The 26776-nt window shown below is 48.0% G+C and overlaps 9 protein-coding genes across 9 annotated transcripts; 6 read left to right on the top strand and 3 right to left on the bottom strand.

Moving 5' to 3' along the window:
• Nucleotides 1-11: 11 nt before the first annotated feature.
• On the bottom strand, nt 12-5737 carry N7518_002245 (putative DEAD/DEAH box helicase; the record flags this gene model as incomplete). Its single annotated transcript, XM_057183173.1, has 4 exons — nt 12-3114; nt 3162-4942; nt 4995-5652; nt 5712-5737. 4 exons carry the CDS (start codon nt 5735-5737, stop codon nt 12-14), a joined length of 5568 nt encoding a protein of 1855 aa, XP_057044623.1.
• Nucleotides 5738-6842: 1105 nt separating this feature from the next.
• N7518_002246 (uncharacterized protein) lies at nt 6843-9215 on the bottom strand (the record flags this gene model as incomplete). The annotated part of the gene is made up of 1 exon (XM_057183174.1): nt 6843-9215. The coding sequence occupies one exon, from the start codon at nt 9213-9215 to the stop codon at nt 6843-6845; it is 2373 nt and encodes a 790-aa protein (XP_057044624.1).
• A 75-nt stretch (nt 9216-9290) lies between these two features.
• Nucleotides 9291-9860, top strand: N7518_002247 (uncharacterized protein; the record flags this gene model as incomplete). Its single annotated transcript, XM_057183175.1, is given in 4 exon segments — nt 9291-9424; nt 9444-9545; nt 9564-9614; nt 9725-9860. Coding segments are annotated over 4 exon segments (423 nt in total), but the record flags the coding sequence as incomplete, so codon positions are not given.
• Nucleotides 9861-9999: 139 nt separating this feature from the next.
• ubaA (E1 ubiquitin-activating protein ubaA) lies at nt 10000-13346 on the top strand (the record flags this gene model as incomplete). Its single annotated transcript, XM_057183176.1, has 5 exons — nt 10000-10005; nt 10063-10151; nt 10213-10298; nt 10360-13141; nt 13208-13346. 5 exons carry the CDS (start codon nt 10000-10002, stop codon nt 13344-13346), a joined length of 3102 nt encoding a protein of 1033 aa, XP_057044626.1.
• A 322-nt stretch (nt 13347-13668) lies between these two features.
• Nucleotides 13669-15038, top strand: N7518_002249 (glutathione S-transferase family protein; the record flags this gene model as incomplete). The annotated part of the gene is made up of 5 exons (XM_057183177.1): nt 13669-13791; nt 13852-14020; nt 14077-14163; nt 14220-14398; nt 14457-15038. The coding sequence occupies 5 exons, from the start codon at nt 13669-13671 to the stop codon at nt 15036-15038; spliced, it is 1140 nt and encodes a 379-aa protein (XP_057044627.1).
• A 617-nt stretch (nt 15039-15655) lies between these two features.
• N7518_002250 (calcium-binding mitochondrial carrier protein) lies at nt 15656-17847 on the bottom strand (the record flags this gene model as incomplete). Its single annotated transcript, XM_057183178.1, has 8 exons — nt 15656-16175; nt 16233-16265; nt 16318-16421; nt 16483-16544; nt 16598-17214; nt 17290-17497; nt 17580-17660; nt 17718-17847. The coding sequence occupies 8 exons, from the start codon at nt 17845-17847 to the stop codon at nt 15656-15658; spliced, it is 1755 nt and encodes a 584-aa protein (XP_057044628.1).
• A 462-nt stretch (nt 17848-18309) lies between these two features.
• Nucleotides 18310-19338, top strand: ssn8 (cyclin-dependent protein serine/threonine kinase regulator SSN8; the record flags this gene model as incomplete). Its single annotated transcript, XM_057183179.1, has 3 exons — nt 18310-18469; nt 18530-18739; nt 18794-19338. The coding sequence occupies 3 exons, from the start codon at nt 18310-18312 to the stop codon at nt 19336-19338; spliced, it is 915 nt and encodes a 304-aa protein (XP_057044629.1).
• Nucleotides 19339-22099: 2761 nt separating this feature from the next.
• On the top strand, nt 22100-22809 carry N7518_002252 (DUF4452 domain-containing protein; the record flags this gene model as incomplete). The annotated part of the gene is made up of 2 exons (XM_057183180.1): nt 22100-22378; nt 22498-22809. 2 exons carry the CDS (start codon nt 22100-22102, stop codon nt 22807-22809), a joined length of 591 nt encoding a protein of 196 aa, XP_057044630.1.
• A 2506-nt stretch (nt 22810-25315) lies between these two features.
• N7518_002253 (pepsin-like aspartic protease) lies at nt 25316-26760 on the top strand (the record flags this gene model as incomplete). Its single annotated transcript, XM_057183181.1, has 3 exons — nt 25316-25713; nt 25800-26563; nt 26633-26760. The coding sequence occupies 3 exons, from the start codon at nt 25316-25318 to the stop codon at nt 26758-26760; spliced, it is 1290 nt and encodes a 429-aa protein (XP_057044631.1).
• Between the last annotated feature and the right edge of the window lie 16 nt (nt 26761-26776).

Below are 26776 nucleotides of genomic sequence, written 5' to 3' on the forward strand. Positions count from 1 at the left end.
ACAACTCATTCTTAAGCCCACATGGCCTTGAACTTGTTATCAAACTCGCTGTGCAGTTCTTTGAAGGCCTTGGCAACCAAGAACATGGATCTGTAAGAATTATCCACTGGCTCTTGCGTATTTTTAGAGCTGAGCCCGTTGCTCGCATCTTTGGAAGCATTGATGGCTTCATCCTCAATTTCATCATCTTCATCATCCATCTCATCCTCCCAGCTATCAATCACAACCTTCTTCGCCCGGGGCCGAGATGTGGGGACGGGGGCAGCAGACGCCTGCTTGTTGTCTAGTTTCACGTCCATCTTTCCAGCATTTTCAGCCTCAATCTGATCAACGGCCTTATCATCCACGAGATTCTCGTAATCGTCGCCTCCGCCAGCAACATCGAGCATGTCTGCACCGATATTGCTTCCAGGCTTGAGGAAGCCCTCAATGCTAGTCTTAATGGTAGCCAGAGTCAATGAGAAGTCGTTCAGCACAAACCAGATGTCTCCGCGACGGATGCGGTTTGCAGTCTCCAACTGAGAAACATTTCCGTGCTTGAAGAAGTCATACAGGTATGCATTGAGAGGGATGGCGTTCTCGTTGGGATCAACAGCCACATATGGAATGACGGAATCCTCAATCCAAACGCCACTGCGAACCATCTGACTGAGTTCGAAGACAGTACTGCATTGGTCTCCGTTTCCTGAAAGGGCGAAGAATGGTGATATGATTGACGGGGAAATGTGGTCGAACTGCGAGAACCCGAGTTGCTCGCAGGAGCTTTCTCCACCGCACTTGATCCCACTGAATGGTAGCGAACAGTCTGGTTCCTTGATATGCTGCTCGACAAAAGTGGAGAAATAGCCAGTGTAGATATCTAGGACCTGTCTGTTGTGAGCACGTAGGGCGGAGGCTGCTTTTCTCGGTAAAGGTGGAAGAGCCACGATCGAGGAAGGCTTCTTTTCCGCGTTTTGGAACCGTTCCAAGGTGGACTCTCGCAGGGGAATACGCCCGAAAAGGTGGGCCATGACCAGCATCAGAGTTTCAAGAGTCTTTTTTGGCTTCGTCTCTATGTCCTGACAGAGATCTTGGAGGTATCCCGAATTCAGTAGGGCATGGAAAGCAAAACTAGAATTCTCTGTGTAGTACAGATGAGAGATACAACCCGCAAAATTCACAGCCATACCTGTACTGCTAAGAAGATTGTTTCGTCGGAGGTATTCGATAGAGAATCGGAGATGGTGGAGCACCGTCTGCTTCATCTCAGGGCCACCGAGGTGAATGCGAGAACTTGAGAGGATCGAATTGATTGATTTCACGGCAGACGGAGCTTGCTTTGATCCATATAGCAAGATGAACAGCCGTAGAACCAAACTTGTCGTAATGGGGAAATGTCCACTGAGACTTGGGAGTCTCGAACTCATCAGTCGTTGCACCTTGGATGGTGGGACCTGCTGGAAAACAACATTTCCCAGGACATCGAATCCACGGCGACCTGCTCTTCCAGCGGCTTGGCGGAAATTCAGGGCTGTCAAGAAAATGGAATCGCCTGAAAAAACGACTGTCTTACAAGGCATGTTGATACCCAAAGCCAAAGTTCCAGTTGCAATAACGACACGTAAAAAGCCTTTCCTAAAGAGGATCTCACAAACCTGACGGTACTTGCGATTCATACCAGCATGGTGGACACCAATTCCTCGCTCTAGGGCATCTATCAACCATTGAGGCACCGAGCGCCACTGCAGCTGCTTGGAATAAACAAGGAATTCGGAAGCGGGGACTTTCTTGAAGTCAGCCAAATGGAATCCATCCACAGGCCTCTTCGGATCAAAGAGATCAAGCCAGCCGAAATCGGTAGATGCTGATTCTTTGGCTTGCTCTGCCTTGGAAATTGGCTCTTCGTCGGCGTTTCCACTTGTTTTCTTCTTGGTAGCCCTTTCAAGCTTCTTCTTTGCTGACAGCTTGGATGTCTTCCATACTTCCCATTTGGCAATCTTGGATTTCCATACAGGACTCTCTTCTTTCCATTTTGTCTCGGCATTTTGTAGCTGTGTCAACAGCGCTTGGCATATATCTTCACATCTACCGCGGTCATAATTGAAGAATAGCGCGGGGAGGGCATTCTGAGCGTGTAACGAGGCGATCAAAGGGAGGGTTGTGTCGACCAGGTTCCCGTGTAGGGTGCCAGATAGGCCATTCATCCGAGACACCTGTTTCGATAAGTCCTTTTCTTTCCCGGCTACAAACCCTGTTGGGTGTTCGAGATGGAGTAAAAGTGTCTCAAATGGAGATTCTCGGTCTTTCATCCACTCCCCTAACAACTTTTTCAGTTGTCCCTGCCACTCTATGACATGCACTTTTTGGATGACAGTATTCGAGAAAAAGATGGATGGATCCAGAGATGGATCAACAGGGAACTGCTTTGTTTGAAGGTCCTTCATTGCTTTCCACAGGGTGAAGCAGTCACGTGGCTCAAAGTCAAGATCATCTGGTATCGATCTGGTGCGGTCCAAAAGGCTAGTGACAGGATGAACGAACGTCATATCATCTGCTCCATCGAGGCCCAAACGGGCCAAGCTAGGAGTGCTGGAAAAACCTTTGAACGAGAAGTCACCATGGGGCTGGTACACGTACTTCCGCAAGTCCGAATAACGGTGGTGATGCTGGATCATCTTGAGGTCAAATCCATTGCTTCTCTGGGCGAAATCAAGCCAGTTGTAGAATTCCTGGGGATTTCCGACGGTAGCCGAGAGTGCTATAATTGGGCATGGGGACATCAGAAGCAGTTGTTCCCAAACGACACCATCATCGGCCTGGCCAATGCAATGAATCTCATCAAAAATGATACGCCTCAAGCGGGGAGTCCATGCATTGGCGTTCGAGGGATTAAGCAGCATGATCTGAAGAATCTGGGGCACCGTGATGAGAATTTGGCATCCCTGAGGATTATTGATGCGGTAGTCTCTTGTGTGGATGGCCCAAACCGATTTCCCGCTGGTTTTGGCTGGGAAGGTTTTGGAAAATCGGGCTTGCACCTCAGCTGCGATCTGATTGACAAGAGCTTTTGTGGGGGCAACATAAACAAGAATTCCATCGTTATCTTCTTTCAAAATCTGTCTCATCGCATAGAAGCTGACGAATATTAGCATGACTCTCAATCAGGAAAAATTGCGACTTACGAAATAAATGTTTTTCCTGCACTCGTTGGGGCCACGATGAATGCGCTCTTCTTTGCATCGATCTGGTCCAGAACTTCACGCTGCCAGCGATCGGGCGCAAAATCAGGCGTCCGGGAGTCGGGCAATGAGTCTATGCTGCGCTCCATGAAAGGCCCACCATGTAGAAGCTGGAATTCAACCGGGCTCATCTCGATACTCATGCTGGGTGCTGCTTTAGGAATTTTGAACGCCGGGAAAGATAGTTTCTGTTCACTATCGGCATGAAGCTGGGCAGCTGGCAAACCAAGTACTTCACAGACAGTCGAGACATATGCGACAATATCGGATGAGATACCCTGCTTGATTTTCACAAGAGAAGTGACGATCTCCCAAATGCGTGTCACGATCAACATATGCTTTTTATTCTGCGGATTTATGCGTTCGAAAAAGAGAAGGCGTAGCAATGTATCAATCATGCAAGTCAGGATTTCGGGCTCCAGAACCTGTCGACTGTCTTTAGGTAGACTAGTTAAGTATCCGTTGAGCTTCGTAAAACGAGTCACAAGATCATCGATGAGAGAAAATTCGTCATTATACACGTTTTTCCACTTCTGTCTCTGTTTTTGAGTGACTTCCATTGCTTTTTGATGAACGAAAGCTGCGGCCATCTCTTTGGTGGATGGTTTACCAGATTTGGAGTGAGATTTCTTGTCTGATTTCGAGGTCGTCGGGTGGGTTCCAACGTCTCTGCTTGCCGAAGGAGTTTGGTGAGACTTCTGACGTGAACTACTGGAAGATTCAACAACAATCGGCTCTGGTTGTGATCCAGAGAGACTTGCAGCATAATCTCTCATCTCGGCCATAAAACGCTGGTTTCGTTTGTGGTTTCGCTCAACCTCTTGGGGGGTTAGGATGACTTTCTTTTGATCAAGGGGCCTGGAGCTATGCCAGTGGCTATCTTCTTTGAACTCCTTGAATACTTGCGAATCACTCTTCGCATCGGCAGATTCATCGACTACGAGCTGGACAGGCTCCAGAATTTTATCGAAGACTGCATTGCTAAATGGAAGCACCTTTTCAAAGCCATGATAAGGCTTAGATATACTTCCGTGAGTGGTATGTTCCAAGGGAGCGGGAGCTCCCCCAATCGCTTCACATTGCAGTGTTGTTCCACAAATGCGGTCCACCAGAGACGCAAGAGTGTTGAACGGGGATTGTGTGGCCGATGAAATTACTGTTTGGATGCCGAGTTTCTCGACCATCCGCTGGACTCCGAAGAACAATGTTCCATCCACGAGGTCAGACAGGTCGCAAGGTAGGTTATGGTCGCTCATTTCTTTCTCCCAAAGCTTCGAGCTGAGCAAAGCATTCGCGGTTTTCACGAATTCATTCAAAAACTTCAAGTTTTTGGGTACAGTTGTTGTTTGGATTGATCGATCCGACAGTTGCGTGTTTTGTAAAAGTACAATGTGCAAAAGCATAGACTGTGCTCCAATCTTATTTTCGAGGCTATCCGTCACGCTACCCAAAAGCATGGAGCTAAGCGTAGCAACCACCAGACATTGGCGCTGCGATAGCTCGGGCTTCTCAAGAAGTGCCTGTTGAAGAAAGTTGTCTGTTTGGGCCTGGTTTGAGGATTCGTTTTTGATGGAACCGTAGTCCAGCGCATCCTCCGCTTGGTCTTGGCTGTCTTCAATATCCAATTGGGAGAGAGAATACCACAATTGATCGGGATCGTCTGTTTCAGGGCCAGTCGATAAGGGATTCGTTTTTATGGAGCTTTCAATCACCATTGCCATGACCTGCGTATATTGTGAGTACAGAGCCTAGTCTTCTGCAGCTGAAAAGACCTACCTTGGTGTCACGGAACTCAAGACTATTGATGAGAGCAATGTTGTATCCGTGGACAACGAACCAGTAGATCATCGCGCGGAGCTTGAACCTTGAGATCTCGCCTCGCTTATCGACAAAAGAACCCTTCTGGTCACCGTCTTCGAGATCGCTGCTGTCAGAATCACTTTCAGAATCGCTGCTGTCGATATCACTAGCAATATCATCCTTGTTTTGCTCGGAAGAAGCACCATCGTGACACATGAACAAATAGGCCCCCGAACTTATCAGATGAGCTTTAAACTCATCGGACTGGAAGTTATCAAACCTCAGAACCTGGAAGTATCGCGATGGTTGGACGCGAATAGACACAAGATGCTGTATGATTGCCTCTCGGGCAAGGAGGTACCTCGCGTGGAGGTCTCTGTGAACTCCCTTGGGAATGCATAATGAGGCATTCTCGGCGAAAAAGACAATCTCGAAGAAACACTTGCGCTGTTGAAGCTTTTGTAACAACTTCTCGGCAAGGTAAGTCGCATGCAAGACCTGGAAACCAGGGTTGAAATCAAGTTTGTCGTTGGAAAAGCATTCGAGCAGAAGCGAATCTCCTTCGATTATGAAAAGCTCGTCACCAACAAAGTCACCGATGAGGTCAACGACCCGAGAGTCTAGGTTATTGTACCTTTGTTTAATCATTAGTAAAAGCGAGCGAAGTCCAAGAGCTGCAAAGCCAGTGCTCACCAATCTAGCACAACATGGCGATCCATTATCTTCTCAATATTTGCGTAGGTCGCCTAGATGGCTGGATATAAATTATTAGTGTCAAGACCGGAGGATCGGCATTTTGAGCGACGAACAGGATGAACCAGGTAAGCTAAGCTAGAGCAAGGGAAACAATGTGTGGCACAAAGAAGGAGAAGATGGTAAAATAGAAGTTTGGGATGGCCTTCAGGGAAAATAAGAAATGCAAACGGTCAGAAGGAGGGGCATTAAACAGGATATATTGGGATTGTGTTGGGCATGTGCTCATTCGACTCAAGATCCAACAAACCGCTTACCTAGGATATTCAGTGTGATGGGGCTCTGACTCATTGCCTCTAATACTCTTTTTGGCGGCGTAAAGACAGTATCTAGAATAGTTGGGCTCTTGATTTCTTTGGGTTTACAATTGTGAAGGGATTTTGGGCAGAAAAGCCAATGACCGCCTTCTCCAGTATACGATGTACGGCAGTATACAACATCCAGGATAGATCAAGAGCAGACATCCGATATTTGATATTTGTGAAATGTCGAAAGCCATAGCATGGGCCAAGATATGCAAAAGAGGATTGTATATTCTTGTAGCATTTTCGGGGGCTTGGCAATGGACCCCGATTTTGTTCCGACTGGGTAACTCAAAAGCCCACGGAATGCTTCAACGGCTAGTTGGAAGCGTAATGCATTTTATTTTCCTACTTGATATGATTTCATGAATATTTCGAGACATCCAAAGGCTCCAAGTTCCACAAAAAATTATGGGCAGTTATGAGTCACAAGTCAAGGGATATGTGTGTGATATTTCTGTTAATAAAGAAATAAGCAACGCATTCCTTCTCTCACGCGGCTGGTTTTCATGGAGATCCCCGACAGACACATGACCTCATCTCGCGGCAATGGATGAACCGAATTCGATTTGGCTTTGCGAAGACCACCACGAACAAATAGTGCAAAGAAATGAGAGGGGAAAAACGATACACGCAATGTCCAGACTCCCATCAACCGTCCCAATCACCCGATTCCCTTGGGAAAAAACGCCAATTCCTCGCTAGGAAGGTACTCGTAAACGAAGCACAAAAAAAAGACCTGTTAGGGTTCATGGGCCGCTTCGGAACATTATAGCATACCCGCGAAACCCACATTCGTCTCGTGTCCGAAGCCGCTGCGAAGGCTGCCGAAATCTAGTTTCATGAGCAGACGATCTACCCCCGCTGCTTTATGGGGCACGTAATGACTGAACCCGGGGCTCGTGCTGTCATCAACGTGGCGGGAACCAGGCCACATATGACCGAAGTTCGTTGCTAGTTCCACGGGTCCTTTGCCTTCTCCCGAGCGACTATCGTCAATGTCCCGCAGGGTCCCAACGAGATTCTTAATACCCGTCTCGACATCGTTTCGAGTGGTACGTAGCTCTTCCCATACCTCGCGTTCTTCGTGGGCATAATCCACCAACGCGTCTTCCACGCCTTCATCTGTTTCTAGATCCATGTTGCGTTGGATGGTTTCCAACCGGATCACAAGGGCGACGAAGCGGTCGATATTTGTGAGTAGTCCTCTCATGGTGTTTGTGAAGGGTAGTTCAGTCAAAAAGAGGGACTGGACAAGCGATGACAAGTGCCGCCGGTGTGCAACTGTGAGAGCCTCGGGATCGTGCCGTCCCATGGTCTGTTGGCCAGACTCGGGGAAGTCTCTGATAGGAATCTGGTTAGGAGACACTGTCTTGGAACTATGATGCGATTTAGAAGAGGATGCGGTTCCAGGTCGGGACCCAGGGGCTGATGCTGTAGATGAAGAGCTTCCTTCAATCCATTGGCGAAGGTGCTGCCACGACTCATTGACAACATCTCCTTGGAAAAAGCCACCGATCTCGGAAAGCATAAATAGACATGCACTTCCTGTGGCCCAGATATGACGCATTTGGCGAACACGGGCATTATCTCTATCTCTTCTTGCCTTTAGCCTTGCTTGGCCAAATATACTGTTGCTTCTGGGTGGTCCCCATGGCGTAGGGTAGTTTCGCCGCAACGGAGTTCGTTTCCAAAGATCCCCAAGCCGGATTTGAGCCCGCCGTATTCCCAGGAGATAAGAATGAATCTTAGAATATATGACAATATCAGAGCTCGAGATAAACAGGTCTAGAGGAGCTCGGATATGTGAAGTGAGGGTTGTCGGCGTGGGGAAGAGCAGATCTTCAAATGAGACCTTTGAGATTTTGGATAATAAGTTGGGAGTTTGGGCAGGCGTCATCGGTCGGCCACTTTTGCGGCCACTAATGGACAGAGAAAGAAGGTCCCGGGCAAGTTCAAGTTCTTCGTCGGCCGGGTCCTCCTCCTTTTGTAGCGAGAAAAGCTCTGCCCATGCTTCAGCTAGAGCAGCTGTGACATCACCTTCTTTGACGGAAAGGACGTCAGGTTTTCCCAAAGGACGGGTCGCTGATTGGCCTCGGCGTCGGCTTTCCTCAATGCGGGAATCTGCATGTGCTACAAGAGCTACCGCAAACTCCCCTCGTCCTAGTAAAAGGAAATTGTGAAGCAAAGTAAGAATTTCTAGAATTTTTGGGAGGGGCAACAATTTCGATAAGGTTGATTGAGAAAGGGAAAGGCGAATGGAGTCAACGGCGGTAGTCAGTTTTGAAGGCGAAATTGGTGATTTCAGGCCTGCAAGTTGCTCGATGTGCTCCCGATATAACGTAACCGGCGCAGTAGAGGTCCCCGCTATTGAAGTTTTCCGTTTCGCCCGAATATGATTGAGAGATTTACCAATGAATAGTATTGAGCCTGCTGTTTGTGCCGTGACAAAATTTGGGAGCAAACGGACGTTTATGTTGAATTGTGCCTCGTCATTCTCCTTTTCGGTATCCTCTTGGATGAAAAAGTCCTCCTTCCCGTAGATAGGAAGATTCCCATAAAGTAACCACATCGAAAGCTGTTTCATCCATGCTGTCTCAGCCGTTGTCGCCAATTGCAGGGCCATGTCCTTGATATCGAGATATCCTGTTTGAGCTTCGGTCCGCAGGTGATCTATGAGCGCTGCCCCCGTGGAGCCATGCAAAGGTTCGGTGTTTTTCCTTTCTGGTTGAATGAACCGGATAACAGCCCAGAGCCACTCCATGCGCCGCGTCCATGGTGCAAACTCTCCCACGATAGTCGACAATGGGACAATACCATACCCTCCGACATATCCGCTGTCCTCGGCAAGGATTGCCCTCTCAACCTCCAGGATCTTCTTCTGGAATTCATCTAGATGCGTTCCAATAACAGCTGTGGAGACTGAGCGGCATATAACTGACGGACTCGCAGAGGATATATCGGAGGCATATTTCCGCAGCTGCGCGTGGAGTCGGCTTAGATGGGCAACGGAGGCGAGGAGAGCTTTCTCCGGAGGTGAAAGAAGGGGAAAGTCATCTTGAGCGACAGAATTTTCCTTCTTTTGTGTACGGAAGAGGGGGGATGGCTGGCCGGAGAGGGAGAGTAGGATCTCATGGAGCATTCTGACGAGAGTTCCCTATCGGATCCATATCAATCACGAGCTCATCACAGGCGTATATGCAGATAACTCACCTAGGGAAATGTCTTCTCTCCGTTGGACCGTTCTTACGCTGCCAGTATAATAGACCGCGCCCCACGAATTCAAAGCGACACATATGATAAGGCGTTTGACGACGCCAAGCTTCGCGTTGATGCCGAGGCGCGTCAAACGTGACGTATGAAATAGTAGGCTTCAGAACCAATCGGAGAAGATAGAGGTGGTTTTCATTCTCCAGAGTCGACCCCAATATTATGTAGATATCACAGCTTCCAACTCTCAACAAGACACTCTGTGACTCGAGAACAATAGCTCCCATGGAAGAATCGCGGGGCTAAAGGCCAAATCGTCGTCTCACCGCCCGTTAGTCATCTCTTAGCTGTCGGCCCCTCTTACGTCGGTCCCTCTCTCGATCTCTCTCATACTCTTTACTGACTTGTCCTTTACTTATTCGCACCTCCTACCTTACACAGTGTTCCATTTTCTCTTTTCTTCCATAATCCTCTATCGTCCGTCGATTGCCCTCGGATTTTGCTACTCTTCCACGTGCTCGTTGAGCTAGGTACCTGGTACGCTAGGCGTTGCAACTTGATTTATCATCACTATTGAAAGACTTGCTCTATCGCAAGGCTTTCACCTCCTGACTTTCATCATTCCTACAAACATTCCTGTTCGAGACGCGGCTAAGCCCGGAAAGCGCAGAGCCTCTGAACACGACGTCGTCGGAGCTCGGCCAGAGAAAAGAACCATGACGGTATGATTAGTCTTGATCTTAGAGATAAGATTGCCACTAATATATATTTTACCAAAGGACATTAAGATGCAGGTCGAGAACCCCCAAGAAACCATCGAAGCTATCAAGCATGGGGAGATCGACGAATCATTGTATAGTCGACAGCTGTAAGCCCCCCGCATCCCTCTTATGACATACAAATCCCGAGTATGTGCTGACACCTTAGAGATACGTTCTTGGTCACGAAGCCATGAAGCGCATGGGATCTTCCAATGTTCTGATTGTAGGTCTCAAGGGCTTGGGCGTTGAAATCGGTATGTGATTCAACTATTAATCAAGCCTTGATTTCATCCCGACGTCTGATTGTCTCCATAGCCAAGAACATCGCCCTCGCCGGTGTCAAATCCCTCACCCTATACGACCCCGCAGCAGTCGCTATCTCGGATCTTTCTTCGCAGTTTTTCCTTCAGCCAGAGGACGTCGGCAAGCCCCGTGCTGAAGTTACCGCCCCGAGAGTCGCCGAGTTGAACTCCTACGTTCCCGTTACAGTCCATGAGGGCCAGAGCCTCGTGGGCGATCTCGAACGACTAAAGCACTACCAGGCAGTGGTGCTCACACAGACGCCTTTGAAGGAGCAACTGGTGATTGCTGACTTCTGCCACAAGAACAACATCTACCTTACAATTACAGACACATTCGGTCTCTTTGGTTATATCTTCAATGACTTTGGAAAGAACTTCACTGTGGGTGATCCCACCGGTGAAGAGCCTGCTGGTGGAATTGTGGCGGCTATCAACGAAGAAGGGTTGGTTTCGGCGCTCGATGAGACAAGGCATGGACTCGAGGATGGTGACTTTGTCACTTTCACTGAAGTCAAGGGCATGGATGGCTTAAACAACAGTGATCCTCGCAAAGTTACTGTGAAAGGTCCCTATACTTTCACCATTGGTGACGTGTCTGGTCTAGGATCCTACGAGGGTGGTGGTCTATTCGCTCAGGTCAAGATGCCTAAGTTCATTGATTTCCAGCCACTAGAGGATCAACTTAAAAAGCCCGATCTTCTCATGTCCGACTATGCCAAGTTTGACCGGCCACAACAATTGCACATTGGTATCCAGGCTCTTCATAAGTTTGCGGAGACTCATGATGGCCAATTACCTCATCCCCACAATGATAGCGACGCCCAGGAGGTTCTGAAGATCGCTAACGATCTTGCTGCTACTGGTGAGGAAAAAGTCGAACTGGATGAGAAGATAATAAAGGAGCTGAGCTACCAGGCCCGCGGTGACCTGAACCCGTTGGCAGCTTTCTTCGGTGGTATCGCCGCCCAGGAAGTTCTGAAGGCTGTCTCCGGCAAGTTCAGTCCTATTCATCAGTGGTTGTACTTCGACTCTTTGGAGTCTTTGCCCTCATCAGTCACTCGATCTGAAGAGAGCTGCAAGCCTCTTGGTACCCGCTACGATGGGCAAATTGCGGTGTTTGGCAAGGAATACCAAGACAAACTTGCCAATGTCACCGAATTTTTGGTCGGTTCTGGTGCTATCGGTTGTGAGACGCTGAAGAATTGGGCTATGATGGGTCTGGGTACGGGTCCGAAAGGAAAGCTTTACGTCACCGACATGGACCAGATTGAGAAGAGCAATCTTAACCGGCAATTCCTCTTCCGTCCCAAGGACGTCGGCAGACTCAAGAGTGAATGCGCGTCTGCGGCCGCTCAAGCAATGAACCGAGAATTGAAAGATAAGATTGTCACTCTTCGTGATCGCGTCGGTGCCGACACTGAACATGTATTCAATGAGGATTTCTGGAACGGCCTTGATGGTGTGACAAACGCTTTAGACAACGTCGATGCACGGACATATGTTGATCGCCGCTGTGTCTTCTTCCGCAAGCCATTGCTGGAGAGTGGTACCCTGGGCACCAAGTGTAACACTCAGGTCGTTCTTCCTTTCATCACGGAGTCCTACTCTAGCTCTCAGGATCCCCCGGAGAAGTCATTCCCTATGTGTACTCTGAAGAGCTTCCCGAACCGCATTGAGCACACCATTGCATGGGCACGGGATGTCTTCCAAACCTACTTCGTTGGTCCACCTGAATCAGTCAACATGTACCTCTCTCAACCCGACTACATTCAGCAGACCCTCAAGCAAGCGGGTAATGAGAAGCAAACCTTGGAGCACCTGCGTGACTTCTTGGTCACTGAAAAACCTCTAACTTTCGATGATTGTATTGTGTGGGCTCGCCAACAATTTGAAGCGCAGTACAATAACGCGATCCAGCAGCTTCTCTACAACTTCCCCCGAGATTCCAAGACATCATCCGGTCAACTATTCTGGTCTGGACCTAAGCGCGCCCCTACACCCTTGAAGTTCGACAGCACTAATCCAACTCATCTTGGATTTGTTATTGCCGGTGCTAACCTCCATGCGTTCAACTACGGCATCAAGAACCCCGGTGCGGACAAGGACTATTACCGCAGGGTAGTTGATGACATGATTGTTCCCGAGTTCACTCCCAGCTCGAATGTCAAGATTCAGGCCAATGAAAACGACCCTGATCCGAATGCGCAGCCAGCTGGTTTGTCCAATGACGAGGAGGAAATTCAGAAATTGGTCGCATCGCTTCCCTCGCCCAAGTCTCTTGCTGGTTTCCGCTTGCAGCCGGTTGAGTTTGAGAAGGATGATGACACCAATCACCACATCGACTTCATCACTGCGGCTAGCAACCTCCGTGCAGACAACTACGAGATTCCTCAGGCCGACCGACACAAGACCAAATTTATCGCTGGAAAGATCATCCCGGCGATTGCCACAACTACTGCCCTAGCCACCGGTCTTATTGGCCTCGAACTGTACAAGATTGTTGACGGCAAGGACGACATCGAGCAGTACAAGAACGGCTTTGTTAATTTGGCCCTTCCGTTCTTTAGCTTCAGTGAGCCGATTGGTAGCGAAAAGGGCAAGTATCAAGGCAAGCAAGGCGAGGTCACAATTGACAAGCTCTGGGACCGATTCGAGGTGGAAGACATCCAGCTTCAGGAGTTCCTCGACTTCTTCGCCGAGAAGGGTTTGGACATCACCATGGTCAGCTCTGGAGTCAGCTTGTTGTATGCAAGCTTCTATCCCCCATCGAAGGTCAAGGATCGCCTTCCTCTACCGTGAGTATCTTCTCTTCTATAGCTAGCCCCATGCGTGAGTTAGATTACTGACATTGTACCTTGCAGTATGAGCAAGCTTGTGGAGCACGTCAGCAAGAAGCCAGTCCCCGAGCATCAGAAGAATATAATCTTCGAGGTGACCGCCGAGGACCAGACAGAAGAGGATGTCGAGGTTCCCTACGTGATGGTCAAGCTCACAAAATAAGGCGATTAGAATCTACGAAAAGCCGGTTGGCTGCATATTGCTAGTACAGTAGGTAGATTTCATGACTATTCCACTCTCCACAAACTCTATATGAGTACAAATATGTGTAGAATGACCAGTGTAAGCCACCTGTGTACAAATCAATATCAAATCGCTCAAGGCTGTGCCAAGACCATCCAGATCGCTTTGTCAAAGCTGATCAATCTTCCGATAAGCAAATCTGACTCAGCATTTGGTCATGCCCGGGGACGTCATGACCCCGCGAAGACGACATTTGTGTTCTTTCTATATATAAGAGTGAATTCCACTGTGTCTGCCGCTTATGTTCTTTACTCTTCTGAGATCCCAACCATTGAAGTGTATTCTACGCGCAGGGCCTCTTCGTACAGTTCACCAGAGCTTTGTGTTCCCCACAGTACCAATCATCTACTCCCGCAATATGGCTGTAAGAAACACAAAACACGGCCACAATAGCTCTCTTGACTACGCTAACTTATATTTTAAGACCGTAAATTCCATGAAAATCACCGATTGGGTGAAACCCGGCGACAAGTCGGGCGAGTTCAAGCGTCAGCAATCCATCTTTCGGAACTGGATCTCTAGGGAGGCTGGAGCCCAATTCCCTCCAGAGAAGGGCCGGTACCATCTTTATGTCTCTTATGCCTGTCCTTGGGGTATGAAAGAACTTCCAATTGACTTGCCACTCGATCGGTAACTAATTATCTACTAGCTCACCGGACTTTAATTACCCGGAAGCTCAAGGGCCTCGAGGACATCATCTCCTTCTCTTCGGTGCATTGGCATCTTGGGGCAGAAGGTCAAATTTATCTCATGAGTTGTGGGGAAATAGCATTGTTCTAACTCATATCTTAGGTTGGCGATTTGCTACTCCCGATGAGAAACTGCCCGGGGAGAACACTATTCCCGATCCTCTACACCCAGACTTCACCCATATCCGACAAGTCTACTTCTCCAATGATCCAGACTACTCGGGCCGGTTCACCGTCCCAGTTCTCTTCGACAAGAAGACCAAGCTGATCGTAAGCAACGAGGTATGAAACAATCTTCCCAAAAGAAGACATTTCCAATTCCATATTCTTACAAAACCAGAGCTCCGAAATCATCCGCATGCTTTACCATGAATTCGACGATCTTCTCCCAGAGGAATACAAGAAAATCGACCTCTTCCCCAAGGCTCTACAAGCCGAGATCGAAGCCTCCAACGACTGGATCTACAACGACATCAATAATGGCGTTTACAAATCTGGTTTCGCGACCACGCAAGAAGCATACGAGAAAGCCGTAACAACACTCTTCTCCTCGCTAGACAAGGTCGAAGATCACCTCGCTAAGCAGCAAGCAGCCTCGAAGCCGTATTTCTTCGGCGACAAGATCACCGAGGCTGATATCAGACTCTACACCACCATCGTTCGGTTCGACCCAGTCTACGTGCAGCATTTCAAGTGCAATTTGCGTGATATCCGCTCCGGATTCCCCGCTATTCACCGCTGGGTGCGCAAGCTGTATTGGGAGATCCCTGCTTTCCGGGATACGACGGACTTTGAGCATATCAAGTTCCATTATACTAAAAGTCACAAGCAGATTAATCAATTTGCTATCACACCTCTGGGGCCTGTGCCGGATATCCTTCCTCAGGATGAGGAGGTTAGGGCTGTGCAGGCGGCTGAATAAGGGTTTGGCCTCGGAAAGGGTGCTTCAGCGATTATGCCCGTTTGCGACTCGCGAACTGAACAATCTAAGAGCAATCAGAGTGTTATCTCAAAGTATGTATTTGTCCAAACGTGCAGATTTCCTTGTAATAGTAAACAAAATGGGGAATCTAAAAGTCCCGTGGTATTATATCGACGCCTTGCCATGCTGATGTGGTTGATGGTGAGTTTCCCAATGCCCCTGTATCAAAGTTTGGTCAAAAGTACAGTTGTCTCAAGTGAGCGCAACATAAGCAATAGAAAGTAATAAAAGTTACAATGAAACCTTGTTGATATATGCAGAAAAAAGTCAAATATCGTGATCGATGATCGTTGATATGGCAAAGAGATCAAGAATGAGAATGGGATGCATTTCAGATGCACCCATGAGCCAGGGGGTGGGTGTGCCATGCCTTTCAATGGCTTGTGTTGTGGGTATATTGGGACAACGCTTCTAAATTTCAAGCCAGTAAATAGCAAATATCAATCCGAAGGCACCGGAATGAATGCGAAGATCGAGAATCCACGCAAATGGCTAGGTGATGTCCACGGGGATATGCAAGGAGGAAGAGGAAGTGAGGGCTTGTTTGGGCTGGCAGATCATCGTAGGCCGAGAATGCGTTTCGCGTTCTCGTAGACCACGTAGCTGATTGACATGGCCGGTGCCACTTTGAGAAGATTAGGTGTGAGACCTTTGTAAAGACCACGGGGTCCCTCTGCTTTGAGTGTGACGCTTAGGACTTCACCAATCCCTGTGTATGTAGGCGGATGCAAAATCGTGCCCTGAGTTTGAAGTCGAGTGCGGAGAACATTGAGTGGGTAGACAATCGAGGCGCTGAATCCTCCACTCATAGCACCAATTGCACCTGTCGCGAAGTTGCCGAGGGGAACGTCATCCTCATGACAGCCACAGTCACGAGCCTTTTTAGCTATGAGTGCTCGTTTGAGATATTCAAATGTCGATAGATCGATTGCGGCGTAGGGGAACATCCCCACAAGGCCAAGCGGTAGTCCTCGGAAGAAGCCAGCCAAGCCATTCGTGTTCCATACCTTTCTTGCGGTAGCTGCGATGAGTTGATTGCCTTTCGGGCCATCTTTCACAGTTTCGCATTGCATGCGACTATTGATAACTATGAGCCACAATGCTCTCACAACTCACTTTGGTCGATGTACTCACAATTTTAGGGTATCGAGGGGGTAAACAAAACATCTAGTCACAATCAGAACCGACTTGCCTTTCATAAATAACGCGCAAGACCTACTGGGCAACCATTCCACCAAAGCCACCCGACATGAACTGTGAAGTGGGACGAAGTCGCTTGGGATCATTGTGTCCTTCGAGTTGTGCAAATGCTCGTTTCGCAGACTGTTCTCTGGTCAGTATTCGTCTAGTTGTGTAGGCGAAATCGAATAGCAAGATTACAAACCTCATAGGCACCAAACTTGATCGCAGACTCCGGCATAACCTTTACCACGTTCAAGCCATTGCCTACTTATAGTTAGTCGCTGCCACTTCGAGTCCAGGTAGACAATATGACAAACCTGCGAACAAACTCCGTATTCCTCCAGCCCGCCATAGTTCCTTGAGAGCGCCGAACAATGTTCTGGGATCGTTCCCCACCGCAGTCAACAGGGATCCGTCCTTCGCCGCCTGAACCGTTGATTTGACGCTAGTCTGCGCAATGAGATAAATTTTGAGACGATCGAGGGGGGCGGTGGCCGTCCTTGACACGGCACCCGCTATTCCACCTGCAAGGAAGTAGCCTAATTGAGGGGTATTTTCGGTCAACTTCCGTCCATGATATCGGAAAGACATCCGCATGGCGGTAGTCTGGGGAAGAGGCAACCATTCCAAATCCAAGTCGGCGTCTAGCGAGACAAATTCATGCTCGAGAACGGGTTCCGGTTTTGAGATATGGCTGGTTTGTGCATGTGCTGAAGGAAGGAAGGGGGCCAAGGCGGGGAGGGACAAAAAGTTGTACAAAACGTGTTGGATGGCCGGAATACAAGATGAAAGAAACGGATGATTTGTACCTAAACCCTGCAGGTCATTGATGTTGACATCTCCTTCCGGGTTTAGATTGCCCGTGGCCGTATAGTATGAAAGGACTGCGCGTAGGTCGGTCGGGGATTGGAGAGGGAGGAATAGAAGGAAATCCCTAAAAAAAAGAGAAGGGTAAATTTGTTAGCCTAGGATTTTCAGCCTTCATTGACCAGAGTGAGGATGCGTATACCTCCACTCAGTGTAAGAGATCACGCCGTCATGGTTCTTATCGACTTCCGCGAAAAACCGGTCCAACTTGGCGCTCGAGACTGTGACCCCGGAACGTGAAAAGGCATTCCGCAATTCCATCTTGTCGATTTCTCCGTTTTTATTTCGATCAATGCTCTGGAACATCTGCCATAGTCCGTCCTCGGTGCGGTTGATGAATGCTCGGAATTCTGGTGGTGATTAGGATTGGACCAAATCTTGGCTAGGGCACCCCTTCGCCGAGTGATCCCTAGGTGGTTCTCGTGAGCTTACCGGCTTGGTCGATACGTCCATCACCATTCGTATCCACCTCCCGCGCGACCCTGAGTACCATATCGTCTGCATTTTTTAGAGCTAGAAAGAGATTAGACAAGCGCGCAGATATATAGCAAGAAACCAGGTCAAACTCACGATGATCAATTTTCTTTAACCCCTTCTTTAACCCATTCAGGTCGATATGGCCCTCTCGTCGAGTGTCCAAGGTTTCCCAGAGTTTGGCGACTCGTTTGTCGCGTTCATCTTTTGACTCTCCGGATGCCATGATAAAAAAAAATTGTTACCGAGCAACCATTATTTTCTTTGATACTTCGTTATAAGAAGTCTTTCGAGAACCCAAGACCCCTAGAAGTTGAGGGGAAGAAGATCGAGGGGAACATAAAAGTATGACGTGAGGTAAAAGGTATGCCCAGCCCTGGAGGTGAACATGGACGGGTAAATGCCCAGGTGATTAATAGACGCCCGGCGATTTGACCGGCTTTGACGCCATCGGATTATCTTGCACGGGACCAGGGCCAAGCCCTACTATCCCTTTTTGGGATTGCAACCTGACCTCATATGAGATGAGATTCTGATGTTGTTGCTTTGTTTTTCTCTATTTCTTTTCTATTGGCTCTGCATCATCTCATCTCACTTTAATACGTGACCTGGGTCAGCTGGACTTCGGACCATGTCGTGACGGCTTCCAATTTACGAGCGTTGCACTATCAAACATTGAACTTGCAATATGGCAGCCAACTACTGGGCATCATCCCAGCGTCGGCACTGGCTATTCTCCAGGGAGAAGTTAGCAGATATCCGTGAAGGATTACGGGAGAAGGATAAAGTTGCCCATTCGCAGTTCCCGCTGCCGGATCAGCGACTATTAAATATCTACTTTAACCAACGTAAGTTTTGTTAATATGGTCATTGTTTTAAATGAATGTCGGGCTAATTCAACTCATAAGAGCTTATCAAGCTCGGCAAACGCATGTCCACCAGACAGCAGGCCATTGCGACAGCACAGGTGTATCTGAAGAGATTCTATGCCAAGAATGAGATTCGACAGACAAGTCCATACCTTGTACTCACCACAGCCTTCTATCTTGCCTGCAAGATGGAAGAATGTCCACAGCATATCCGCTTTGTGGTCGGCGAAGCGCGCGGTCTGTGGCCAGGTATGCATCCGTATATAAAGCCATAAAAACAGATCATATGCTCACTATGTACAGAATTTATTACCCCGGATGTGGCAAAGCTCGGAGAATGCGAGTTTGCCTTAATATCGGAATTGAGCTCGCAACTCATCGTACATCATCCTTATCGGACTTTGTCCGAACTTCAAACCGAACTATCACTCACCTCGGATGAAGTCGCTCTCGCCTGGTCGGTTATCAACGATCATTATCTGACAGATTTACCCCTTTTACACCCACCTCATGTCATTGCTATCATGGCAATCATCGTCGCTGTCGTATTCAAGCCCACCCATTCATCCAACTACCCTGGAACCGGGCAATCGGCTTTGGCAGGCTCTATGAGAGATGGAGGCGGCATGCAGATGCTGGCCGCTTTGTCAGATAAGACTGGATCCGGTCCTCCTCCTAAAATTCAGAAGCTTGTCAGCTGGCTTGCAGAAGGCGAAGTCGATATTAAAGCTGTCATCGAGTGTACACAAGAGCTGGTCTCCTTGTATGAGGTGTGGGAGCAATATAGCGAGAAGAACTGCAAAGAATTGCTTGGGCGGATGGTGAAGAGCAAGAACTTGGACAAATGATCGTGTACCGCATCCTGTACTTTACAAAACCTTTATATACCGGTATCTCAATATTCCTAATCTAGTTTTGACGGGGTTTTTTCCCTTTCGTGGACATTTTTCATTTTTCATCTCTATCTACCTAGCAGCATATGACTGGTAAAAGCAACCCGCTTTCTTTTTAGGCAATCATGAGACGTTTCCAAGGATTTCGACGCGATGGTATTCCAACAGAAAGCTTGTATGAGAGAGAACTGGGGGAATGCAAGGAAGTGGTTGAACAAGAAACAATCAGAGGCTTAATTGGATCTAATGTGTCTACTATAAAAGTATTCAAACGACGATGATACCACCGAGGTCCATCGGATTGCATAGTTCGAGCAGACGGGGATTCCGTCTCATCGAAGCTACCAGTGCCAATTGAAACCCAAGATATGGGCTTTGATTTAAGAATTATTAAATAGGCTGTACAGTGAAGAAGAGAAAGAGGTGAAGAAGAGGAAATGGAGGGCGGGTTTATACTCGCAGGTGGGGATGTCGTGCCATCCTCGCGCACCATGGATAGCTTCATGGCAGCCATAAATCACCATGATACCGTTCGATGATTGATTCTGGTACGGCGAAATGGCATATCACATAGGCATGGCTCTAACTCCGTACTGGATTCAAGGTTGGATTTGAGGTCTTCTGGGCAAAGGAAGCGGTAATTCGACGATTGAGACAAGTTGAGCCCTCAAGCCAAGAATGAGGCCCTTTGAATACCTGCATTCCAAATATCGTTTTATTACACTCTGAGTAAAGAGATTAAATGAGTATAGAAATGCTAACTACACACTTAACTAGTTAGTTAGGTGTAGCATTGTGACCTGACAACCTAAGACATACATCTTATCAACAGCACGACTCCGAAAGTCTCTAGGGCTGCATGGAAGAATTTCTCAAGAGATAAACTTAATCAAAATAAGATGTTTGTCTTGCTGCCATGCTGTCATTCTGTCAGGATGGCATCGACTCCGCAAATCTATTTCAGTACCACCCAGAGTCTGAAACCACCTTCCGACTCGGAGCACAGAAACATTCGCCACGATGCAATAGATATCACATATTTAAAATCCAACCAAGGCACTAGAATAGTTGAAGATCGTGTTTGCAAGTCCCTTGCGCAGTGTATATGGGGATCAGCTCGCAGGAATAACTAGTCCCTCACCGAATTACATATTTCATGCATTCGGACCCCACGATCTCACACAGACACCAAATCATGCACCCTGCATAGACGCTGGATAGATCAGCTGCATGGTTCAAGCTTCGGGGCAACGTTTACGGGGTACAATATGTGATCTATCCTACACCTCATGAGATCCTGTTCCAATAGCCAAAAGGGCGGTGAAACCGAGAACTGGAGAGCCAGCTTACGGTGGTACGTTGTCTCTAGTAAAGATTCTTTTCGGCGCCGTGTAATCGAATTGAAGTTATCACTGGTGGAAGATGAAAGGTCGGCACATCATGTCACAGGGTTACGTCCCAGTAGGCGCCGAGAGAGTGGGCATATCCCAATGAGGGACAAAGGACGAAAATACATACAACGTAGATAAATGAATACGGAAATAGCTCCCAGACCTAAAATATACCACACGTTGAATAGTGGAAACTCACAGTTGATTTTGATTCGGTCGCATGAATATGTAGTGAGTCACGGATAGGCAATGGTACCCGAAAGAAAACAAGAGAAGGCGCCTTAAGCCTCTGCCCTAGTCCGGATTCCGCATTGATGAACCCCGATTTGGAAAGGATGTGAGCTGATAAGGTAAGATCTCAAGGTCCTCTGCCAATAATAGGCGGGTTTGTCTGCAGCTGGTTCTATGGGTGTGTCTCAAGACCAACAAGGTTTTTTGGGTCTTTGCGCTGCGTGTTGAAGGATTGGGGAATTTGTACGGGGAGCCGATCCAAAGCAAGATCAGCAGCCACTGCCGATTCGGACACCCTATAGGGGGAATGGAGGGGGAATGTGCCTGGGAAGGTTAAGTCCTGCCCTGCACAGCCTGCAGCTAAGGGGACCCGAAGGGCTGAGAAAAATTTCAGCTTCCCCAACCACCGGGTTGAGGAACCTTGAACGGGGGATGGGGAATTTACTTTTCCGGACAGCTTCACTGCATATTCGATGATACATCATCTGTATTTTGTCCAGGTCGGCAGTTTGGCGGTTTCGGCAAATGTCGGATCTAGATAAAAGCAACAATCATCATTGTCGTACGGAGTAGGGCAATGCTAGAGGTCTCCAGATGCCCTTGGTATGTACACAACGTAGTGGCGTCACTAAGAGATCTTCCTAATCGGGTAAGGTCCCAATTGTCGACGTCACGTTTTTCTTTTTCAGTATTTTGGTGGGCCGTTGGAGGCTCCACTTGGGGAGGATCTGCGGGCTCTCATTGGTCCAGGGGCTATTGCCACTCTGGCTAGCGCTTCGATCTGGTTGGTGCGTCGATGTAAGTGCCTTTTCCGCCCTGACAATACCGAACGGTAATTATCCACATTGTCCACATCACATACGCAGTCCACTCCCTTGAATAGTAATGGTAATGACCGTAACCATACCATCCCCCCCATAGCACACCCCTCCCCTCTTTTTCCCTTCGCCTCTTCCCACACACTTCTCATTCTCATTAATCCTCCTTTCCTCGTTCAATCTCATCGATCTTTCCTATATTTTCTATATTTTTCTTTTTGTAACTTTCTTCTTATCTTCAATCTTCTCACTTTCGAGTGCCGGCTTCTCAATACAATGTCTGCCTACTTCTACAACCAACACCAGCAACACCAGCAACACCCTCACCATGGTGCTCATATGCAGTCTGCGTCAAATACCCACCATGGGCGCTCTCGTCGTGCCCCAAAGATGGCCTCGCAAAATCCTCAGCGTCAGTTCCGAGGAGTCAAGAGTATGCGGGAATTGGCGGAAGCTCCGGCTGTGACAGCCTTCCGTGCAAGATTCGAAGCTGGTCGATCCTTTGATCTGGATGACGACCTCGAGTTTTGTCCAGGCCTCCTAACCGAGGATGATGTATGTTGTGATTGGCGAATTTTCAACCCCCTTATATTCGTCACCCCCTTGAAGATCGTCACAGATCTTAATTTGGATCGACCATTAGGGGCAGTTTTGTTAACATGCTTGATTTATAGCTACACTCCATCCACTCCGCATCCGATCGTTCTTCTCTCTCCAGCGGCTCACCGGACACCTCGCCTCTGCAGCACCAAATCCAACCGGTGCAGCAGGTGACCCCGTCCATCTCATTGTCCCCCGCTCAAACCAACTCATACGTTCACCCTGGTGTTGCCGGCAACCCTAATCATGTCAACTACCAGCAGCAGCCTGCGAACCGGACCCGCAAGGTCATCCCGATTATCAACCCCTCAACCGGAATGACCCTGTCGAGCCCACCTTCATCGATCTCGTCCGCGATGATGCAGACTGCTCAGCGTCGATGGTAAGGGTGCCATTTGCCAAAGTCGTAGGCTGGCACCCTACATCTCCATTCGTCCATTGCACGTCCGTTGTTTAAGCTGTTCTGCATCATCGGGGTCCCTTAATCGCAGGTCATAATGTTTCTTTTTTTTCCTCCACTTGCATTCTTGTTCGATACGTCTATTGCATTCGACACGACACACAACCTGGAAAAATATCTGTTCCACGAATACGGCGACAAAAAAAATCATCAAAATTCAAAACAAAAAAACCGACCTGTACATACACTCTCCTCTTCGCCGATTACGACCACCTTCGCCTCATATTCTACATCCTTTGCGATACTCTTAGCTTGTTGCGAGCGACGGCGCCTGCGATTCCATACCTTGCATCCTTTTCCTACGATACCTCTTTCGTCTCTCAGGGAGGGACGAATACTTTCTTCGGCCTATGTTTCTTTTCTTCCGGTCGGGCCACCGATGATGTACAGAACACGTGCAGTGACATTGCTACTTGACGTTGCATGTTCATGACTTTGGAGTTGATTTTACCTTTTTTGGGAGGGTTTTGCGTGCAAACGACTTTGCCAGATATACACCTACGCTGTAGCACTTTTATTTTCTTTCTACGATCTCTTTGTTTGGGTTTGTTTTTATCGGGGCGGGAATGGATATCATATTCAAGGATCTAGAGGCGGAAACGATACACGTCTGCATTGCTTGGGCACTGTTGAATATCTTGGGTTGCTTTTTATTGCTTTGTTACCTTCTACTTTTCTCATCTTTTACGGATTGTTTCTCTGTACATGGAATTTGGGGATTGGTGAATAACGCTTCCTTGCCACTGGTATGTGGTCGGTTGGGTCTGGTAGCGAAACCATTGGATGCGGAGTTGTTTCTGTTTGAAATCGATATCCTTGGGGGTCTCTCGCGGTGTGCGAGTCTAGACCGTTATGCACTTAAAATGCTTTCATTTTTACTCTTCTTTCATCTCTTCCATTAGCTCTATATTTCTTTTATTGCCCTTTTTGGGAACTCCCGGAGAGTTATGACATTGACGTTGATTTTTGCATACTATCAAGTATCGTCTTGAGAGTCTGGCTAGACTGGGGCGTTGTAGATTGTACTTGATTTCTTAGCTGCTGGACATGTAGATGCGTCTCCAAGCCTTCTACTCCGAGCCATTCCAACACCAAACACAGCCATCTCACCGCACAAGTCTGTCACTCATTAATAGTCTTGGTTCAGAGACGGTATTCCAAGGCCAGGGGTGTGGTTCTACATTTCCTTTTCCTTTTCCTTTTCCTTTTCTTCACAGATCCGATCAAAACTTCTATGCATAATATATCAAGTGGTGCTTGGAAAATATGTAAGAATATGTATATATATGGTGGACAAATGCCTCGCTTTAAAGAAATCCCTACGGAGTATATTTACAAGGCTTGCGTCCCTTAAACTATAAAACTAATTACCCAAAGTTATGATCAGATCTCTAATTAACATTGGACACACTCAACATTTGATCGCCCCAAGATCAATATGAGGCAAAGATACCATTGTTCTAATGCCAACGCATGCCACCAGAGAAGCAAAGCTACAAATAAAAAAGCAAGCCACACTTAACATGTCACAATGGGAAATCTCCAGTGTTTTAAGTACGGCGTACATCCCATGATTGGGTCCCTACCCGCTGGCCCTTGTTTCAGGATCAACCAACGGTATCCCACCAACAGGCCTTTATTTCCTCTGCCACTTCTTGGCCTTCCATTTCCATCTTAGTGCTCAGTACCTATGTTGGAAGTAGTATCAAACCCACGCGCCCAGGACAGCCCTCCCCACTTATCTGTTACGGAGCTAGTAGGGTACTCCGTATATAGATATCATCTGCGACTCCGTACTATCCTATCCGGCGCTACCCCCGAGCCCCTTACCTAGACCTGACACATCCCCGGGCCCACGGAGTATACGTCTTTCTAGTCTTGGACTGATGGCGTCTACTGTGAAGCATGCCCAGCTTGTGCTAAGGGCTCTGCAGTGCAGCGCTTGCCTCCGATAGGTTGGTTTCGAAATGCCAAGCGCTCAGAAGCAAACGCTTGCACTACAAGATACGTGCTCATTTCGGGTCGTTCTTGCCTTTAGGGTGGTTTCCTCCTATGAAGTTTCACTTTGTCTTGTTGATATTGTTCTTATTTTTGTTTCCGGTCTCTTTGTTTTCCTCTCTTCTCTTCATTGTCCGCATTGTCTACATTATATTGTATTCTTTTCTTTCTTTTCCATTCTTGGCCGCAGGTATTCAAGTCAGGACTACTGCCTGCTGACGTTCATTTTGAGACATTGGCATTGTCTTTCCATTCATTCAGAACGAGCCTGCTCGTACAGATCTGCTGAAAGTTCACCCTCTTGTCTTGTCTGTTTTTTTATCCTTGTGTTTCTTGTCCATTGCATTCTTTAATATCAAGTCTTCAGGCTGGCCCTGATCTAATCACTCCTTTTTCTTTCCATTTCCACCCCCCATATTGGGGCTTTGAGCAAGATGCAATTCATTCTTTTTCTCGCTGTCGTCTTTTCGTTGAGCTTCAATGCTCTTTCCATGCCCGTGGCTCCTCCGAATCACCTTCAAGGCCGGTCCTTCAAGGTGCAGAGAGTCAAGCGCGGTGATTATGTTCCCAACGGACCCGCGGCACTGCGCAAAGCATACCGCAAGTTCGGAATTGATGCAACAACCCTCAACGGGGTGGACGTGAGCGACTTCCAGCCTTTTGAAACCACGGATACCACCTCTGTGAAAGTTGCAAAGGAAGATGTAGCAGATCCTGAACAGACGGGCACCGTGGATGCCACTTCTGTTGATGGAGATGTGGAATTTGTCTCGCCGGTCAATATTGGAGGTCAAACCCTCGACATGAATTTTGACAGTGGCTCTGCTGATATGTAAGTTTTGTGTTTATTGGAGAGCAACATGTTTCTATGTTCCAGTTCACAAAAGGAATATTCCGAGCTAACCAATTGTGATATAGGTGGGTGTTGAACTCGAGACTTCCAAAGTCACTGCGAAACGGCCGAACAGTGTACGAACCGAGCAAATCCACCACCTTTGAAGAGCTCGCCAACAGCACATTCAATATCCAGTACGGCGATTCATCCTATGCCAATGGTGGAGTAGGCAAGGATGTTGTTTCGATTGGCGGTGTCAAAGTTGCCGGGCAAGCATTCGGCCTTCCGACGGAAATTTCGCAAACATTCGCCGATGACACCAAGTCTAACGGACTCGTCGGTCTTGGCTTTTCTTCAATCAACACCGTTCTGCCACAGCGTCAGAACACATTCTTCGACAATGTCGCTCCCAACCTCGACGAGCCGGTCTTCACCGTTCGACTGCTCAGCAACGGTGTCGGTGAGTATGAATTCGGAACCGTCGATCCGACAAAGTACCAAGGCGTCATGGCCAATGTCAGCGTGGATTCATCCAACGGATTCTGGCAGTTCGACTCGGCACAGTACGCCATAGGAGAAGGCCCCTTGCACACGATCGCCAAAGCACCCCAGGCCATTGCAGACACTGGAACCTCGCTTATGATGGTTAGCCCTGAGGTTGCGGAAGCGTATTATAAGCAAGTCGATGGCGGATTATACGCCAATAATGCCAATGGGTATATCTTCCCCTGCACCTCGAGCTTGCCCACCCTATCCGTTGCGATCGGGTCTGGTTATTTGGTTACCGTTCCTGGATCGTTCATGAATTGGTCCGAGGTTGGAACCAACACGACTACTGGAGAAACAGGTGAGTTTTCTTTTCTGTCCGTTCAAGCTTATTTGAAGTATGAGTTCTGGGCTAACCTTTTTTCGACAGTGTGCTATGGCGGCCTTCAATCGAGCGGGAGCTCAACCATGGCGATCTATGGCGATGTGTTCTTGAAGGCTTTGTTCGTGGTCTTTGACAAACGCGGACCTTCTTTGGGATTCGCAGCGCCTGCTTAAGCAGAAGAAAATCCGA

Source organism: Penicillium psychrosexuale (assembly GCF_028828465.1).
Source record: "Penicillium psychrosexuale strain IBT 29551 chromosome Unknown utg000002l, whole genome shotgun sequence".
Classification (NCBI taxonomy): domain Eukaryota; kingdom Fungi; phylum Ascomycota; class Eurotiomycetes; order Eurotiales; family Aspergillaceae; genus Penicillium; species Penicillium psychrosexuale.